At 50.7% G+C, this 20,143-nt stretch overlaps 6 protein-coding genes across 6 annotated transcripts; 4 read left to right on the forward strand and 2 right to left on the reverse strand.

Moving 5' to 3' along the window:
* Window positions 1–114: 114 nt before the first annotated feature.
* PG994_014744 (uncharacterized protein) lies at window positions 115–1,242 on the reverse strand (the record flags this gene model as incomplete). The annotated part of the gene is made up of 1 exon (XM_066866153.1): window positions 115–1,242. One exon carries the CDS (start codon window positions 1,240–1,242, stop codon window positions 115–117), a length of 1,128 nt encoding a protein of 375 aa, XP_066707829.1.
* Window positions 1,243–2,709: 1,467 nt separating this feature from the next.
* PG994_014745 (uncharacterized protein) lies at window positions 2,710–5,047 on the forward strand (the record flags this gene model as incomplete). The annotated part of the gene is made up of 5 exons (XM_066866154.1): window positions 2,710–3,015; window positions 3,084–3,649; window positions 3,701–4,022; window positions 4,084–4,564; window positions 4,653–5,047. The coding sequence occupies 5 exons, from the start codon at window positions 2,710–2,712 to the stop codon at window positions 5,045–5,047; spliced, it is 2,070 nt and encodes a 689-aa protein (XP_066707830.1).
* A 1,164-nt stretch (window positions 5,048–6,211) lies between these two features.
* Window positions 6,212–7,181, forward strand: PG994_014746 (uncharacterized protein; the record flags this gene model as incomplete). Its single annotated transcript, XM_066866155.1, has 2 exons — window positions 6,212–6,299; window positions 6,382–7,181. The coding sequence occupies 2 exons, from the start codon at window positions 6,212–6,214 to the stop codon at window positions 7,179–7,181; spliced, it is 888 nt and encodes a 295-aa protein (XP_066707831.1).
* Window positions 7,182–12,681: 5,500 nt separating this feature from the next.
* PG994_014747 (fungal-specific transcription factor domain-containing protein) lies at window positions 12,682–15,079 on the forward strand (the record flags this gene model as incomplete). Its single annotated transcript, XM_066866156.1, has 3 exons — window positions 12,682–12,834; window positions 12,952–14,170; window positions 14,229–15,079. 3 exons carry the CDS (start codon window positions 12,682–12,684, stop codon window positions 15,077–15,079), a joined length of 2,223 nt encoding a protein of 740 aa, XP_066707832.1.
* Window positions 15,080–18,306: 3,227 nt separating this feature from the next.
* PG994_014748 (uncharacterized protein) lies at window positions 18,307–18,755 on the forward strand (the record flags this gene model as incomplete). Its single annotated transcript, XM_066866157.1, has 2 exons — window positions 18,307–18,519; window positions 18,585–18,755. The coding sequence occupies 2 exons, from the start codon at window positions 18,307–18,309 to the stop codon at window positions 18,753–18,755; spliced, it is 384 nt and encodes a 127-aa protein (XP_066707833.1).
* Window positions 18,756–19,265: 510 nt separating this feature from the next.
* On the reverse strand, window positions 19,266–19,717 carry PG994_014749 (uncharacterized protein; the record flags this gene model as incomplete). The annotated part of the gene is made up of 2 exons (XM_066866158.1): window positions 19,266–19,404; window positions 19,449–19,717. The coding sequence occupies 2 exons, from the start codon at window positions 19,715–19,717 to the stop codon at window positions 19,266–19,268; spliced, it is 408 nt and encodes a 135-aa protein (XP_066707834.1).
* Window positions 19,718–20,143: the final 426 nt, after the last annotated feature.

A 20,143-nucleotide genomic window follows, 5' to 3' on the forward strand; every position in this document is an offset into this window, starting at 1 on the left:
CTTAGACCATGAAACAGCCCCCCGCCATGATCAACCTGGGGTTTCTCGGAACGCATGTCTCCGCCGCTAACTCCTGAGACTCCCTAACCTAACCTGCTAACCTAGCCCCCTCAATCACCACGGGCTTTCGATGTTCAGTCTCTTCAACTTGACTGCGTTCTTCGTGGGACGGGATCCCATGACGGTCTGACCGTCCATGCTCATGTAGACGACTCCCAAGTCCGCACGCGCCGCTTCGCCCAACATAATCTCGCTCAGCCCGTATCGGCCCAAGTCGGGAACTAGTTGCAAACCCAGCCACTTGGCGAAGACTCGGGTCTGCTGGAGTGACAGCCGTTTCTGTTGGTCGATATCCCAGACTGCGAAGATCTTGAATTGGTTATGAGGTCGTGCTCCCTTGGGCGTCATGACTGATCTTGTGACCCAGATAACACCCTCGATAGCAATGTTCTTCCTCTTGAGCTTGCTCAGCTTCGTGGGAACATTCATGCGCGAGAGCGAATCCCATATGGTGTTGTTTCCGGTATCGCGGAAGTCGATGGTCTCGGTGCAGATCCCCATGCGCGCATCAGGAAGGACGCCGCGGCCTACGGCGGGTCGTCGCTCGATGGCCTTGGCCCAGGCCGAGCCGTTCTGGACCATGTAGATGAACATCGGCAGTCGGTTGGGCATGGCCGGCGTGGCCTGCCAGATGCTGGGCCAGTTCGCCTGGTTCCAGAAGATCTCGGGCGATTCGTCGGCAAAGGGGACGGTGGTGCTCGGTACGAAGGCGGGCCGTTCGCCGAGTAAGGCATTGGGATCCGAAGGCTGCCACTTCCTCACACCGAAGCCGCGGGATTGACGGGACTGCGGCCGCTCAACTGTGCCTGCCTTGAGGGCGGATTTCCTGTCCTTGTCCTTGTTGACAACTTGGTGTACTTTGCCGTAGACGTCGGGGAAACGAGCGAGCTTGACGAGAAGGCCAGCAGACACTTGGCCATGAACCATGGTAGGCTTGACGTGGACTCCGCGGACCCCGGCTTCGTCCTCTTCGACATCGGTATGTGCAGTATGCTGAAGGATTACGTTGTTCGCGTCGACGAACACGAAGGCATCCACGGGGAATATCATAACATGCTCTTCGACCTTGAACTTGCCTGTTTTCACGGCGCAAGGGAGGTTGCCAACAACCACTGCCATCTCATATTCAGAGCAGTTGGCAATAGTTTTGATCGTCACGATCTCTCCCACGTACATAGACATGGTCGGTAGGATGCATGCAGGCGGGATCTGATGGTTGCGTTTAGAAAGGCCAGCTACAAGGCGAGAGTGGTCGCCAGATGGTGCATTGCACGCGACTTTGCATTTGGCAAGAGAATGGAAATGATACCAGTTTTCAACTATTTCTGGGATTCTGATTGTCCGTTGGTGGGTGAAGTGATTGTTGTTGCCAAAAACCAAAACCAATAGGGGCGACCACAATCGAAGGTACTTTAAGCAACCATAACACCCTCTGATTCAACTTTTACCGAGTCACAGTGCAGATAGATTTTTGAGACACAAATATCTTCATATCAATATCGATATCTATAGACAAATCTGAGCGTTATATCCATTTTACTTTTCGCTAATCGTGGGTTTTCATTAGATCGCGAACGACACACTTCGGAATTTGTTTACTGAAGTGTGTCAGAGGCTACCTTAGGTGATGCATCCACCCATCGCGGTCAAAAGGAAAGCGAAGCGCCGCATCTGGGCTGGGTGATTTCGTCATGGCTGGTACGATGGCAACCATTACTAGCAATACTAAGATTGCTAATAAAATCATTGCTAATCACATTGCGTACCTATCATAATAATCTGCAGATAGAGAAATACCATCCCGAAGTCCAACACAAACGGCCTTCAGGGTCCAAAAGGCTACAGGGCTGGGGTGGTAAGCTGCAGTGCTGCAGTTCCAAGTCTTAGCTGGACTGACCCCACTAACCTAGAACTATGTAAGCGTACAACTGAGTCGCAACCCGCGAACTTGTCGATCAACAATCGTATCAACAACGCTCTAGGCTTCGCCTACCTCATGCAGCCATTGCTATCGAATATCCGATTCAGGATTAGTGCCCCCAGCATGACGAGCGATGGATCATGTCATGGACAAAAGGCACGGCGAGGTGGGGTTGATAAAAGTCTCGTGGGACTCGGCGCCGGTTCACGGCCGGTTCTTATCTCTCTAACTAGAGCCAGTTAACGCTTATCAGTGGAATGAGGGGTAGGACTTTTAGGGGCTACACCACCTAGGCTCGTCACGACTTGACATGTATTACCATGCCGGGCCTGCTGGCTAGTGATGATCATTGACCACGGGAGGGATGCCATGAATAATATCGATGATTGGCGTTGAACACCTTATCGTTAGGTAACCAACCCTTTCGAAAAACCCTGCCTTCAACGAGATTGGACCTTGGAAGCCTCGAGGTTTATCGGCTTTTAGGCATGTCAAGCTTTCAACCGTCCCGAATGGCTAGGATTTCCTCATCGAGACATGGCTTCCTCACACCCGAGCATCCACATGGCCTGCTCTATATCAAGGGCGGCCTCGCCAGCTAGATCCCCTATGTGATGAATCCATTTTGCCTCGTCCTTTCTTGACTCAATACTTTCGCGTCTCTTCATCCTTCACTGTATACTGTACTTGACCAAGACAAGAGACAAGGCTCATCCAGACGTGTCACGATGGTCTCCGCAGTTACGAAACCCGACTTGCACCCCTTTGACCCTTTGACGGCGGGGGAAATTGAAGCAGCCATCTCTATCGCGAAGAAGGCCCATGGCGAGGTTCTCTTCAATGTCGTGTCTCTTCACGAGCCGCGCAAGGCGGAGATGATGAAATGGCTCCAAGACTCGGCAAACCTCCCCAAACCTGCCAGGGTTGCCGATGTCGTTGTAATCGCCCCGGGCGGCAAAGTCTACGATGGTTTGATCGATCTGCAGGAAGGGAACATCACCAAATGGGAGCTGCTAGAGGGTCTCCAACCCATCGTGAGTTCATCCCCCCTTCTTCACCTCGCTGCCCTTGTAAGAAAGATATACTAACTAGAGGGTTCTAGATCACCATGGAAGAACTTCAGGCAGTGGAGCATGTCTGCCGGAAAGACCCCAAGGTCATTGAGCAGTGCGAGATCAGCGGTATCCCCAAAGAAGACATGCACAAGGTCTACTGTGACCCCTGGACTATCGGGTACGACGAGCGTCACGGTAATACAATCCGGTTGCAACAGGCGCTCATGTACTACCGACCCAATCCGGATGATTGTCAATACGCCTATCCTTTGGACTTCTGCCCTATATACGATGGCGAGAAGAAGGCTATTATTAATATCGACATCCCGAAAGTCAGGAGGCCTATTAACAAAGCCCCGCCAGTCAACTATCACCCGGCAGCAATCGAGAACGCCGGGGGTTACAGGACCAACCTGAAGCCAATCAACATCACACAACCAGAAGGAGTTTCCTTCGAGATGAAGGGCCGACAACTAGAATGGCAAAACTGGAAATTCCACATCGGCTTCAACTACCGAGAAGGAATTGTATTCAATGACATCACATACAACGACAAGGGCACAGTCCGGCCAATCTTCTACCGACTGTCATTGTCCGAGATGGTAGTCCCATAGTAAGTCTACAGACCCCAAGCCCAGACTTCATTTGTATTGACAGGGAGTAGTGGAAACCCCGAGCATCCCCATCAACGCAAACATGCCTTTGATCTGGGCGAGTACGGAGCCGGTTATATGACCAACAGCCTTTCGCTTGGGTGCGACTGCAAGGGCTCCATTCATTATCTCGACGCCGAGTTCCCTTCTCGAGAAGGTGGTATTCGCACCATCAAGAATGCTGTCTGCATCCACGAAGAAGATGCAGGTATTCTCTTCAAGCACACAGACTTCCGTGACGAGTCGACCATCGTCACCCGAGCACGCAAGCTCATCGTCCAGCAAGTGTTCACTGCTGCGAACTATGAGTATGCGATTCAATGGATTTTCCATGTAAAGCCCAAATCTGATCACGATTATACCGTTTCCTGTTCCATACTGATTCCCATTGTAGCAAGATGGAACAATTCAGCCGGAAATTAAACTGACCGGCATCCTCAACACTTATGCCATGAACCCAGACGAGGATCTCGGAGGCTGGGGCACCCAGGTCTACCCCGGAGTCAACGGCCAGAACCACCAGCATCTTTTCTGCCTTCGCATTGACGCCAATGTCGACGGGCCTAACAACACTGTCTTCATGTCAGATGCAATGCCTGCCGATGCGCCAGTCGGCAGTAAGGAGAACTTCTACGGCAACGCATTCTACGCCAAGAGGACGAAGCTTGCCACCACAGGCCAAGCTGCCACACAGTACAACGGAGATACGGCAAGAACTTGGGATATCTGCAACACTAACCGTCTGCACCCCTACAGCGGCAAGCCAGCCTCCTATAAGCTTGTCAGCCGCGAGGTGCCCAGATTGATGCCTAAAGAAGGCTCCTTGGTGTGGAAGCGCGCTGGTTTTGCCAGAAATGCAGTTCACGTAACGAAATGTAAGCCTCCACCCCCACACCCGCCTACCCCCTTCTTATCCCCTAATCGATATTTCGTCATGAGCAATAACTAATCACCGCACAACAGACAGCGATGATCAGCTGTGGGCTGCGGGACGCCACGTCCCCCAGACCTCTGGCGAGCCGTCCCAGGGCATCCCCGAGTGGATGGGCGACGGCTCCGAGTCCATCGACAACACCAACGTGGTGCTCTGGCACACGTTCGGCGTCGTCCACTTCCCGGCCCCCGAGGACTTCCCCGTGATGCCGGTGGAGCCCATCACGCTGATCCTGAAACCGCGGAACTTCTTCGACAACAACCCGGTCATGGACGTGCCGCCCAGCTATGCGAGCACGCCGAGCCAGGTGGCGGCTAACAACGCGGGCGTCTATGATGCGGCCGATAAGATCAGCAAGCTTGCTTTTGGGAAGGAATGCTGCTCCAATGGGACGAATGGTACAAACGGTGTCAACGGGCACTAGGTGATATACTTTGGCTGTCATGGGACCTGGGAAGTGAGGATAATTAGCATGTTCATGTATAATTGGGTTATATCCAACTAGAATTTTGATCTGTTCACCTGAAACCTACGGGTTCCTTCATTTGATGGCCATTGCCTGTGCCCGGCCTACCATGTCAACATATTTGTCTTCTACGCTGAAGATGTGGTGATCCTGTATCTACTTTCGTATTTGGATGTGAAGCGAATTGCCTATTGTTGGTGTATTTTCACGAAGAAGCCAGGCTCATTGTCTGGTCACCGCTGAGTGTTCTCATGAGTGCTAGCATTGGTTCTTCCAACTTCCCTTGAATACACACACGAGTACAATGAACATTATTTGATATTGACTTACTTCCTTAATTTTGGCAATGATAATGGCGAACTGTCGAATTACCTTTGATACTTGATGTTATATGGCTCGAAGTGGTATGTACGAATTTATAGGATGCTTGAAAACCGAGAATGGCCTTGGATCTGGTCAGTAGATACAACCGTCTGTCGCATAGTATCGGTAGGTAATTATGACCAAAGATGACGAATATAACATGGTACTGGATTCCATTGTGCCTCCCCAGGCAAATAACAGGTAACACATACTCATAGCTACCCCTGAAGGTCCAATGTAGCACTTCGAGCGCATTCACGTAACTTCGAGTCTCCGTGGCGGGTTGGAGGTGAGATATATAGCAGTTGAATAACAAGCAACAGGATATGTAGCTGGTTAGACTGTCTGATAGTAGTGCATTACACCAATGGAATAGTTAATTATTTGAGTTCCTCTGGAACATATCTGATCTAATCTGAAATGGATTCCCAGAAACTGGTAACAATCTTGTTTGGTGTGAGAAATGCCACCGTACGATTGTGTTTTTTAAGAATATACATAATTCGGGCCCATCAGGCAACACCGTATCCAGGCGCTCACTTTGTAGGTGCCTGGTTAATAATCAGGCCTGGGCGATAAAATTGTGAGCCTTTGTCTGGGCGCCAAATTGATCATTCTTGCTGTCTTTATCGCGGACCAGCTTTATTATCAACCAAAACGACAACTTTGGGGTTGATTCCTTTTCGAGCTCACTGATTCACATCAGTCTTTTGATCAGGACTCAGCCAACTTTCATCGAACACACGCACAGTAGACAAGATGGATCAGAACCAAGAGAAAGAGTCTGAGATTCTCAGCGCAGATGTCGAAATGGCAACTGCGGCCACCGAGACTCCTGAGCCTGCAGGTAGGTGCTACAAATCCAAACCAAGCAACGCGACTTCCTACATGAGTGTCAACCAAATTTACCTGACCTAATCCTTATGCAGTTGATCCATTCGTCAACGCCATCCAGCGTATTGGTCACCACCACGAACCTTCCCTCTCCAACGGCGATCAGGCTGCTGGCTTCGAAGAGCCCGAATCCGACCTGACCCGTACCATAGACATTGCCAACAAAGCCACAGATTTGTTGCCGGCCCAGCAAGATCCTGAGATGGCCCCTCCTGCCTCTGCTCCAGCCAAACGTGGCCGTGGTCGACCTCGCAAGCACCAGCTTCCCACACCCAAGACTGACGACAGTGCCAAGGGTCCGTCTGTGGCGTTCGACCTTGAAGAATCTTTGTCTATAGAGACCCCACCATCCAAGAAGCCTCGAGGCAGGCCCCCCAAGGGCAAAGTTAACCAATCTCCCTCCATCGTCAGCACACCTGTACCCAAGGCCGACAATGGCTCTGCAATGGATTTGGAAGCTCGACCTCTTTCGAGTGCCCGGCGAAGCCTTCGTTTACCCACTTCAACTGGTATGGACTCAGAGGAGGACAACATGAGTGTCACTTCTTCTTTCTCGCCTATCAACGGCCGCCGACGGGCCACCACTACTTTTGGCAAGCAACTTGACAATGGCGATGCATTCGGACCCGAACTGAAGTCCAAGTTGCGCCAGGCCCTTTTCGTAAATGCTATGGAGTACGACGGTGGAGTACACATCCCGAGGACTTGGCCCAGAGCCTACACCAGTACTTGGGCGCTGGTCTGCCGGTACCCCGAGGCGAGCTCTTTATCCAAACGGAACTTGCCCAGGAGATACGTGATCTTCTTCTCTGAGCAGTCGATCACGTTGACATAAGGACTACTTTCCGTCTGCGAATGCATGGGGCTCATACAGAAGGATTTTGCAGACAAATGGGGGAGGACGGTACTGAGCCTATCATGGCAGTTCTGGAGGCTCTGCTACGGAGACAAAAGTGGCATTTACGAACGACAGTGGCTTTGTGAATCCAAATCGCACTTAGGTCTAAGGGGGCTCATTTTCCCACAGTTGTGGTGGAAATAGATGAGCTACTTGTTTCCCAGTCGGCACGTGTCATAAATATCTTTGCCACCAGTGAGGATTCCCAGCATGGTCATCAGCCACGTGGGCTGGTTCCATGCAAAGTGCAAATCCGCTCTCGCCGTATCCAAGCTCAGTCTTCCACTTCATCCGATTGGTGCACTGCATCTTCCGGGACTTCGGGTCTATTGTGCTTCGCCGAGAATGTTTCGGCAAGTGGTCCCAGGAAGTGGTCCCAGGGATGACAATGGTGGCAAGATACCGTTGAGTAGGGCTGTAATTACCTTGGCTGGCTGACAGGGGCCCCAATTATAGTAAGATGGGCCAGGTAACTTGTGAAGCTTGGCACGTGGTGCGCGGCTGTACATGATACTGCGAAACCGGAATTTGAGGCTATGAGATCGGCTCAGGTGCTTGATCAAAGATAGATAGGGTCGATTGACTAATACGGGTTTCCGTTCTTGGCAAACCAGTCACACTTCAGACAAAGGTTACGGACGATATGACCAGATCTCGTAGGATTGCCCTAACTTCTTTAGCTCTCACCTTGGCATGTACTCAAAAAGAGAATTACCTAAAACGCGGCTTCGATGGAATGAGTTAGATCCATTGAGTTCGCCATGATATGGACACCTCGTCATGCGCCTTATGTCTGTCACACTCGTGGTGAGGTAAGGTTCGATCTTGACATTGAAGACTTCCGTAATGGGAAAGCATTCGAGTCTGAACAGTGCCACGGACTGGGCTCAGTGTGGCGGAACCTAGGGATACAGTCATCTCGCCGATGGGCTCCTGGAAAACCCTGGTTTTGGGCTCATTGCTCGCCAGCTATGGTGATCCATTTCGCCCAAATCTGCCTCTTTGGGAAGTTCACCTCGATCTTGCTGACACGCGCTCCTACTAGCTATATGCTGGACTACAGCCCAGGGTTACTACACGCCTGGATAGGGGATAGGGGAAAGTCCCAGCATCGATTGCCTTGGCCTCGATCGCTAGTATGATACCTGATTTGGCGATCGTATTACCCAGGTAATAAGGTACGCTCGTAGCCAGCCACCAGGGAGATTAATGTGGAGTGAAGCATCACGGTGCAAATGGCAATTCTCTTGGCGGCATAGTGGTAGCATGATTCCCGCTCAACTCGGCACTTAGAAGGAAACTCTGTACGTGCCAGAGCGTCATGATGTATGCAACTCAGGTTGCCCAGCTACCAAGACAATAGAGCATCTTGCTCGTAGCCGCTTGGAATAACGAAGCGTAATAACTTCATGACGAATACGGAAGCGCAACTGGTCGCCAAGGCGGCTCTCGAACAACCGCCAGAGTCCTGGTATATTGTCTGCCTCCTCCAACCCAACATTTCTCCAAAAGGACAAATAAGGCTAATTGGAGGATCGCATTGCTGTAAAAGTATACCCATTCAAGTTCTTCTATCTGGATATATACCACGGTATCTATAACACCTACCATTTTAGCACCTATTGATCCTGCTCATCACTATAAGATCCACGTCGAGGACGGAGTAAGCTGCTTTACCCGGAACTCGGAGTTATAGCCACGCGCGGAAAGGAAGATTTGCTCTCGTATCTACAGGCAACAAAGCTTTCTCTTTGCTGACTTCCCCCTACTAAATAATTATGCATTTGGCTTGTAGCAAGAGATACTGACCCCATCGGCACTTCTTTGTATACCGTCTTTCGGGTTCTGGCCATGCATACCAGATTATTACCCTTACATCTCTTACAAGGAAGCTCTCCATCGCATTTGATCTTCGTCAACCGGCATCGCTCACATGCTTTCGGAACTCTTTTTTGTCGCTCATTCTGTGGCCCATGTAACACCATGGACGGATTCGTGTATGCAGATGAAGGCGCTGTATGGAGGGATGGGCGTCTTTTTGCATCGGTCGATTCCAAACTTGCGATAGGAGGCATCAGTGATTCTGGGTATGCCTTCTTTCCGAGGGATTCCTTTGTTGCGCTATGGCTCTTCCCTCTGCTGAGGTCGGTCGAAGCGCTTGATGAGCCCGGCTGTGTCTTGGTGGCTCTGGGTTTCCTGGTTGTTCATTTTGGGCGTTCAATTTGAGCTGGGCTTTCTATTGCCGGGTTTTATAGTATCTGAATCTGACGCTTGCTATAATGAGACCCCATGGTAAGCGTGGAGAAAGAGAATCGCAGTGTGCTGGACATGACTTACGAATAATGACATTGACCCCCATGGATGATATTCGCTGACGTCCTTGAGATTCACGCCAGTTTTGGCAAAGTGCTTGTTTAGGTTGAATGCCTATTGTCCAAATGCTGCGGTAGCATATCCTTCTTTACTTGTTGTCGGATCCGCACAAGCTGGGGGGCGACATAAGTTGTGGAAGCCCATTTGGCTGGGTGGGTATTGGCAGGCGTTCATGATGGCAGCTCTATCACTCGATTTGGCTCTCGCATACCCTTATTAGGATTGTCTTGTCCGTTTGGGCATTGGTCCGGGAACAGTAATAGTAGGCTGTGCATGAGACTGGGTGCTTTCTTGACCTTTTAATATAGCAAAGCGAGTATAGTTCCACACACATGTTGATGTCATTACTTATATATCTAGGTAATAGAAACGATCATAGCAGTAATCGATGTTGTAAAGGAAGCACACCCTTTCAATAGTGACTGGAGTGCGTCCAAATGTGCATGAAGGCATTATGTCGGACTTGTTGGTCCGGTTGTAGCAATCCAGAATGGCGGACCATTTTTGTCATAGACCTGCCACTAGACGGATGTTATTATCCAGCATCAGGCATGAGGAACTCATGCTGGCAAATGGATACATATCATTCGACACAAGGGCTGATGTCGTTCACCAGAACCTGAGGTGGTGACATTGCGGTACGTAGTGAACAGGACCAAATCTGTCTATGCCTGGTGGCCTGAGAGATTAGAGATTCTTAGGAGCTCCGCGGAATAATAACCCACGCAATACCGTCTCTCTGAAAATAGTCAAAATTGAAGTCAGTTTCCGGGATGCTTAAACCTATGCATCACCATGTCAGCTCGTTACGTCACATCCGCTTCATACCTATGCTAGGTAATAGTTTGTAAGTACGGAGTAGACTTTTCCGATCCGTGGCGAACCCTAGCAGAATCAACCAACTGGCGTCGTTTTTATCGGAAATCTTCCGGATTGCCTGACGGCTCTATTGCGTGGTGATATCGCAAGCAGGGAATAGGCATTTCTGACTCCGGGTGTTATTGGTATCCCGACTCCACTGCTTGAGGGCCCCGCGTGTGACGGAATACAGTGACCCACCACGCCGGACCTGCCAGGTAGGTACACCCCTTTATGTGGCCATTTTACGATTACATCCCCCTTCTATCGCAATCCCCGTCTGTCGGCAAAACACCCAAGCGGATTTCGAACTTCGGCGCGTATTCAATATCCTTCCGCGGTGCAGAGGATGACTTCATTGCACTCGGATACTGCAACTAGTTCTAGTGTACATCAAACCAACTTCTCGACCTGCTCTCAAGCCATAGTACCGTACAGTATGTGCTGCTACTGTTCAATCTAAGACACCGAATACATGCAGTCGGAATTGTAGAGGCGAACGAGCTCGAGTTATTCTACTTGTATCCACCTTATATTACGCCTCGATGAGACACCGCTCTGCAATCGATTTGATTACACATTCGGAATTTATAAACTTTGATACAAGTAGTATACGAGCGACTACGAGAGTAACTGAATCTAGAAACGCGCTACTACGGAAGCCTTCGGGCGGCGGCGATTATTCGCTGATTGATCAGGTTTCAGAGGCCGGCTTCGCTCGCGACACTGCCACTAGCCGATACTGGGGGAGCATCTATACAGGAGTTGCTCGAATGTATAGTAGATGATCAGGAAAACCTCGTTGGCAAAGGCCGCATGAGATGACTCCCGCCGCATGTATTACGTAGTACAGTAGTAAGGCACCGAGCTATGACTTACCTCAGACCTCAGACTGCAGCTGACTTAGTGTGGCCGGTGTGTGGCCGGTGTGTGGCTAGTGTGGCTAAGCTAACAACTGGCTTGTAAGCGTGTACAGCTTAACTTTCACTATTACCAAATCTAACTCAATCAGATCTGACCCGATCAGATATCGGAAAACGGTCGGACGTAGCCTTTAGGAAGGCGGTTCTTTTGATACCGGTTTAGGTCAGATCGGGTTAGAATGGATGAAATAGTGAGGGAGTGTCGGCCGGAAGAGGGAGTTAAGGCCTTGAAATGAACACCCACTCGCCTAGAAAACAGTCTTTCCGTGGTCGCATTCGATCGAGAAAAAACGCAAAAGAATCTCCTGTCAATTCCCATCCTTGACATGCTTTCTGTGTACAGATTAGGTGTAGTTTTGATATTGTTTTCGGGTTATAAAAATGGCGACTCTCTCGATTTGTTAAGACCTTCACGACTAACATCCAGTTACGGATACTGGCTCATATTTTAATCGAGAGCATTTGCAATTTATTAGCCACGCATGCATTCGATTGAGATCTGAGCTTCTGAAGTAAGCTATGACATGGGCTACGCAAAAGTCATTGGAGCTTCGGGGCGCTCCGAAAGTCAATCCTCAGCAGCACCCTGAAAGATCAGAGCGCGACAGCACTCTTTACACCTCTAACCGTGGCACCAGCGAGCCCATGACCCCATTGGCCAAGGTGCGACGGCAGCAGAGTCCGATGGCGTACGCACCGTACAGTGCGTACGTAATGGCTGCATAGTGGGCGTGGGGAGTGGGGTATCGTAGTAACCCCGCTCCCATCAACCCATATCGGTCGCCCCACTCGAGGACCCTGTTACCAGACTTGTGTTGGGGCGGACTAGCGCTGAGGCGTCCCTGATTTCCGTCTGGTGACACTGTCGTTGGTCGTTCGACTTGGCAAACCTGCTTGCAATCATGCATGAAGCCCGTTGCAGTTGAAAACTAGTCCATGCTGCGAACAAAAGAAAAAGATATTATGGCAGGTATTTAATTGGCTAGGTAACCTAATAGATGCTGTCAAATATACTGGAAGTACTGTGCACTGGGGCTTTCCGTTCGTCGGAGCTCTTGCTTTCAATGTTGCTAGGTAGCTGGGCGTCATCGTGTTCTGGAGCTCATGGGGGGCAAAAGATACCTAACTCCTACTCTTTAGTAACAAACTGATATACAGGTAGCCCATCCGTCAAGTCACATCTTTCTATCCAAATGCACAAATCATAAGGTCCCTTCGTGGCTTCTCACAAGTTACCTTCCAACCAAAAACACGAGACCCAGTCATTAATTGGTTGCGCCATTATGTCAGACGATGAAGAAAAGACCAGACGACTAACCGATGGATCCTCTGATATCCACAGTTCATCGCCAGTTGCGCATGGCAAGCGCTCTGCCGCCTCGGTCTTACAAGGGACTGCTAATGCTCATGCCAGGAGGAGTCGCCGTCCCGGCCTCGTAACTTCCAACGCTTGCACTAATTGTCGGAAAAAGCGCGCAAAAGTAGCTACCCTCTCTCTTTCTTTCTTGGAAAAGCTATCTGCTGCTTGTTTTTGCTTACATGTATTACTTCAGTGCGACGGAAACAACCCTTGCGCGAGATGCACCGAGCACGAGATAGCCAACTGCGCCTACGAAGCCCCGTTACGCCAGTCTAAGGACAGTCTCCGTAAAGAAATCGACGAATTGCGACGCCAACTCGAACAGAAGGATACAATTTTATCAGCTTTGGTGGAACCAAATTCATCCGAGGATGTGCTCGCTAGGTTGCTGGATGGCCAGAGTGTTGATGGGGCGTCAAGATTGCCTGATCATACACTGGACTCGGAGGAGGATGCTGCGCTTCCGGATGTCGACTCAGATTCCTTTTTGACCACATCACAGCCTAAGCAACCTTCTTACGAGATGGCTGCCCTTCTTGGGAAGGGGCTTGGTGAGACGGCAATGATAGACGGCATCGAAGAACGCGACCAGGTCGGAAGGGCATACTTACAGGACCAGCCTCAGTCGACCGATAAAATATCCCTCCCGGATGTCTTCATGTGGACTGCGAGCATGGCGTCCTACTTTCGAGTCAGCCCTCGATTACTCTCGGAACAGGTTCTGTCAGGGATGGCAGATCATAGTTATATGGATCAGATGTCCATTCCTATACCACTGTCCAACATGGGAATGCTTCGCGGTACATGGACCAGTATAACGGGAGACACGGGTCTAGTACAGCATCTGCTTGCACTATATTTCTGCTGGGAATATCCGACATTTACGACAATACATAAGGAGTACTTCCTTGTGGATTTCTTGAGTGGAAGGCAGAAATATTGTTCCGAGGGACTAGTCAACGCTCTGCTTGCCCTCGGGTGCTTATTGTCCTCCCGGGTTGGGATTGCCACCAGTTTGGATGATCCGCAAACTTTGAGCGACCAGTTCTTCAAGGAGTCGCTAAGAATCACTGCCCAAGCAACCAACCAATACAGTCTGACTACTATACAAGCATTTTGTATTTTGTCTATTCGACAGGCAAGGTGCGGGAAGAATGTAGAAAGCCGGTATTATGCCGGACAGAGCATGCGTCTGGCCGTCGAGATGGGCCTACACCAGGTCGGGTACGATCGTGATGAGGGGGATATGGCCGTATCAGCCGCCGCATTTTGGGGGGCATTCACCCTGGATAATGCCTGGTCATTGGTGATGGGCCTGTTGCCGCTATCATCACGTGCGCCTCTTCTCCCTTCAAGACTGCCCACAAACGCCGATATAGAGGCGGCACCGTGGACCCCATATCCAACCGAAGGTGACTTCAAATGACACATTGCTAGGCCTGCCACTCAAATGCTAATTCTCTTAAGCAGACACTGAAACCTTTTCTGGCCATCTGAAACATCCTTATCAACAGGCTTCTAATACACAGTCCGTGTTTGGATGCTTTTGCGAGATAAGCCAGATGGGCCATAACACTGCGTATCTTCTACAAACGCCTGACCACCCAGTCACAGCCTACACACTTTTGGATACCTACACTCGATATCTTGATTGGTATGACAAAATCCCCGAAGTGCTTCGTTTAGGAACCAATTTTACGCCAGCGGTCTTGCTTGTTCACATCTACTATCATTGTGTCATCCTGCTCCTCTTCCGCCCATTCATCAGATTGCGCATCGATAAATCAAGCGTCTTACCACGTGATATATGCACAGAGGCCGCGGACGCCATCCGGGGCCTGCTGCGATCCTATTCCCAACTCTACACTCTCCGACGGACCCCGTCATTCTTGCCATATCTCACACTGATTTCGGCCACCATGCATCTTACAGCTGCTACCGTCAGAGTAAACGAAGGCTCGCCCAAGGGTACATCATCGAACATGCCCACGGTTGACATTCACCGTGCCGTAGCAACCGTGCCGCTTGATTTCGCAGAATTGGCCGAGGCCATCAGCACAACGGCTTTCCGAAGCAACAAGCTACGATCTGAACTCGATCTCCGCGTTACCGACGCCCTTACTCAGGGTATCAATGACTTGACGGAAATGATGCAGTACAACCACTCCGCTGAAGGGGCATTGCATGTCTTACAGCATCTGTGTGCGTTGTGGAAAGCAGAAGAAGCCGAAACCCCTTTTCCTGCCTCATTCCACGTGCAGGGACAGTTTACGGCCGCACCTGGACCCTCACTGGAAGAGGCTGGATTTTCGATGCTTTGAACCTGCTGTTAGAGTGACTCCGAGATGCTCTACTTTAGTGTGGTGTGCTTCGATCTTGCCCGAGTTTATGTGGTTTGAACACGGTCATACGGATGGGCTTCAGACCAGACGGACTTTGTACATAGCATCGTCCAACGAAGCGATCGAGGCCTCTCACCAAATCACTATAGATCTGGCAACAAGCACTGATCATTTCGTTATAGCCCTCTGATGTGCAACGTAACCTTCCCCTCCCCCCACTCCTCCACATGACCTTGGACATTGCCCCGGTCTGGTTCAGTGAGTACTGTAAACGCAGATTGATCGGGCCGTGTTGGTTTCCTCCGCTTTGTTGGAGCGCTCCCTCTCTTCTTGACGGTGTTCCTCTGCTCGTTCTGCGCAACTGCGCTTCCCCTCGTGATCGTTTTTGGTTGGTCGGGGGTTGTTCGTGGTTAATCGAGTTCGACGCATTCGCGGATTTGCTTTTTGATGTACCTAACATTACATAGCTAGCTAAAACTACATAAACCAGCGAACATAGCGGGGGAAGCCCGTTGCAAGGCAAAGGTGGTGCGTGCCGACTCCTGTGGCGTAGCACACCTGCCTGGCCGTTCACGCTTCGCTGCTAGCCTCGCCCCTTGAAAACATCGGCGGCCAAGGACGCATTGCAGCCGCCACATGCCCAGCGTCTTTTTATAGGTGCCCTTGGTGCATCGTGTTTATTCTAGTTATTACTGTGTCGGCCAGCTCGAAGGAATGAGGCTCAAGCCCGCTTTCCAAGCCAGGCCGAAACAGCATTCGGAGGGTGGTGGCTACTGATTGTGCGGAGCGGCGCTGTATCAAACGCAACTGCTCCGTACAAAGTAGCTTATCAGCGAATCCGAGAAGATCACGGTCCGTCCTTCAGCGTTGCAAGTCCCGACGGGAAAGGCTGGCCGTCTCCACTGAGGGCACTACCCAGGGTCCTAGTCAAGCTGCCGGTATGTAGGTTACATACTACTACTCCGTACCTAGGGTATGGTTCCGTTGCAGGTTCAGGCACAGGCCAACTGGGGGAAATACCGTCAGCTGGCTTGTGCCTATCAGTACTCCGTACCATTGATGTCCATTTTCATTTCTGATTGCCCCTGAAGACAGCTGTAAACAACAGCCATGTACCTAAACAGAGGGCAGGCTGTCCTGGGCACCTCAATCTTCGGACACACCTGCATCGCGGCTTCTACATGTGTGTATGCACCACACCTCCGCAAAACGGCTGACCATAATAGGTAGTGTCGTCTTAATTGGAACGATTACGAAATGTCCCGCCGGGAAAGGTTTGGATTCTCCTTGCACCTTGTTCGATCTCATTTGCGGAAACAAGAACATCGCTCCCTCAGCAGACGCCCTACTAAGCCCCACTTCATGTGGGCCGAAGAGGGTGACACTACCTGGACTTGAGCGCAGCTGGCGAGGTTCTGAGTTCCATGGGATAAGGGCATCTTCCCCGAGTTTATCCATGATGATGCGCTCGCTGAGTCCCAAAGCGCAGTGCCGAGGGTGGGGTCGCTTGCTTGTTTTGGCGTTTCCCCTAGTTGGCCCTATGTAGATATGTACATTATCAGCGTCTAGTATAGCCGTGGAGATATTGTTCAAAGGTACCGGCTTGATGGCTCTTGGCACACAACGAGCCTTTAGGAAAACCTACGAACAATTCTCGAAATCCTCCTTGCTTGTGTGTGTACTCGGTATAAATTGTGGATTAATACTGGCTTAGAACTTGATGCATGTCCTGTCTAGCCTGATTCAAAAGTCTCCAGTTTGCCATGCAATGTCTGGCACGCTGGGTAGCAATCCGAGCACTCTATTTTGTTGTTCATTAAAAACTAGCAGGCAGCCCTCGACGTGGCTGCGTGGGGGAATAGCTGGGACCACCCTCCCCCTCGATCTCGAGAAATGCCAGAGGTCATTCCTCAGGGAAGTCTTCTTGTCCATATCTGTACCAGGACGTAAACTAAGTAAGTATGTATCGATAGAAGAGAATCATTGTGATCCGATACCTAAGCGCAATGGTTGAACTTGTTAATTGTGAAGTCCACGGTTGAGCTAGGCACAGTCGGACATAACATGCGGAGGAATAGGACTGCTGATGGTAAACTATGGCCATCTTCCCGGCCCCCCAAGCCCCCCTCTCACAGATCCATTTCTATTTTAGGGGCCGCACCTGTGGGTCTATACTGGTGGGATTAGATCTTAAACATTTATTAAGGTGCACTTCTCTGCAACTCCTCGCTGGGTACGGAGTAGATAGCATCATTTCCATAATCTCTGATTCCGACGTGCACCGCGCCAATTTGCACTCTATGCCGCGTTGAAAACAAATCAAATCACAAGCCTTAAGTGAGTTCTCCAAAATAATTTCTCAGCAATTCAATATATAGGGCGAATAAAGAGTTTCCTACGAAATCAGGACGTCCTCCAGGCGCTACTGTGGTGGGCAAGTAGGCAGTGCTGGTTGCACATATTTAGCCGACCGGCCACCTACTTTGCTCAAAGGCCAATCCAGGATGAGATTGAATTTTACTGGGAGGATAGTGAGCCATGAGCCTCAACCATGGTGGAAATGCTTAATTCCTCCATTCCTCGGATGATGCACAACGCGCGCCGATTTAATTGAGAAGGCCATTGCTACTCTTTACTTGTTAAGGAGCCGGCAGCCGGCAAGCCGGTTAGAGCTGGCGGGCAGGCAGGCTCGATTCTTTCTTTACGTTCCCTTTTTTCTGTGATTCGAGCATACATAGATCTTATGTATGTAGAGTGACCTCATGGGAGGGTGCCACAGTGCACTCCTTGTGATAAGTCGAGGCTCTCACTGATTACATACATTGCTGTTTGGATGGCCGCGATAAGTGAAGCGAACAGTTACATGGGCCGGAGCTTTGGGTCCGGACAGTTTGCCAATCCCCCTATATGTGCGAGATAGTGAAATAGCTCTGGAGCATTTTTTCCAACCAATCACATAGCGCGCGTTCTGCTCAATCCGGCGATTAGCCATGAAGAGTGAGATGTGTAACCAATCAATTCATACAGAGTATAGCCAACTACCATGGCGGTATTTTGCGCTCCAGGGGATAGCAAATGTATTAAGGTACGGGAAGGTAGCTTCAATTCAAGATGGCGGGCTGCTTCACCAACGATCCATGATACTTATCTGTCGCAGCAACAACCTTCTTGACTCCCCGACTCAACAATACTGAATACTGGCAAACATGGAACCCAACCAGCAAATGTTAAGCCACCTGGCTTACGAGCTTCCACCAGACCCAATGCGCGCTAGTTGCGAGAAGCTAGTTGACCCATGCCTCATAGCTTCCTGCCAACATGAACCTCAGCAAGTCTCCGACTTGGCCACTGAACAACAAGATACTGTCATCAAGTTGGAAGACATCACGCAACCCCAATCATGGCAGACACTATCTTCCGTAAGCCTCCATATACCGTGCTAGACATTCCAATAATCAACCTTCGTGGCTAACCTGCTCTTCAGACTTCCGAGTCGCGCAGTAGTGACACCCTTGACCCCGTAGGGCCAACGCCAACGCCGGACCCGTCTAGAAAACAGCCTGGCAAGAAGCCCCGCCGGGACAGAACTCGGCCAGGCTCCTCTGGGGAGCTCCACCGACACCAAGAGAGAGAAGAATCGCATCGCCGCCAGTAAATGCCGGAGAAAGAAGAAGGAGGAACAACGAATTGCCGAACAGCGACGTCGGATGCTGCAGGTGCAGAATCGCATATTTATGGATTCGGTGGCATCATTACGAGCTGAAGTCTTATCGTTAAAGCATGAGATCCTCCGCCATGGATCGTGCAACTTCCAACCGATCAACACTTACATCGCAACTGCTGCGGCGCATATAGGATAAAACATAGTCCTAATGATAATGAATCGAATTCAACGACAGTTCTCGTCCAGTTTTACTTAGTGTGTTACTCTGGACCCTGTAGGGCGTCCACCTGCCAAATTGTGGCGGTTGTCAACTGCCACGAGCCAGGTCGGACCGCCTGTGACCAGAGCAGGATTCGAGTTGGGTGGCAATGCGCCACGCGGACCGCGATTGGCTTGTTAGCAAATGATCAACCTAATAACCAACCTGCAACCAAGAGTACGCGATCTCGGAAGATAAGTCTCTGCGTAACACTGACGTGTACAAGTGTCAAGGTGTGTCGACTACATGACGAACCCCTGCACCGATCTTCCTAGCCCCACGGCTGTAGCAGCAGCCATGCCAGTAAACGTTGTCTCCGGCCTGCCGGCATAGCCGATGAATATTGCTGCCTCCGCCTGCCGCCAGACATTTCCTGGGCCCCTGTACGGTTAGTGACCCCCACCCTCTTCACACTACATATGTACACCGAGCCATGCCCATCAGTCCTGAGCCCGTTGGCTCCGTTGCACGAATGTGGAGACGACGTCCCGTAGTTCGGAGGCGTCGTCGTCAGAACTCGGATCTTGCCGACGGCCGTCAAACTGTGCCCGCCCGGCCATGGGCGGATAAGCTTTGTGGGAGTCGACCGCCGCCGCCGTACGACACGGGCCTTGTCGTTGCTGCGCGCATGAGGGCTCCATGGCCCGTCTTTATCGGCGCGCGACACCACTTCCCCGACTGCCCCTGCCGTCATTGCAGCACTGCCTGGTGCCGCCGGCCAGGTGGCACTTGGCCGATGCGGGTAAGGCGTGCGTCACGTGCGGGGAGAATGCCGTGGGTGACGCTTGAGGATTAGCCCACCGCGTCCGGTGGTTGCCCGGTGGCCGCGACTGGGAGGAGGGTGCCGATTGGCTCTTTGATCTTACCGAGAAGCACATCCCGTTTGTCCACGAAGTGCTAGTAGCCATTAATTCACGGGGAAAAGCTATCCTTCTTTAAATTAAATATATAGTTAATAATTAAAACCTTTATTAATTATTTAATATACTTACTCTTTTGCACAACTCAAGGGTTATTTTATTAATCTTCTCGAGGTCCCTCCCCGCTCACTCCAGGTTCCAGAATGTGGATAAGACGTACAGCTTAGCCCGCCAATATTCATAAACGAAGACAAGGCAGG

Source organism: Apiospora phragmitis (genome assembly GCF_038363925.1).
Source record: "Apiospora phragmitis strain CBS 135458 chromosome Unknown utg000014l:1.0-1827420.0:1.0-1829600.0, whole genome shotgun sequence".
NCBI classification, from domain to species: domain Eukaryota; kingdom Fungi; phylum Ascomycota; class Sordariomycetes; order Amphisphaeriales; family Apiosporaceae; genus Apiospora; species Apiospora phragmitis.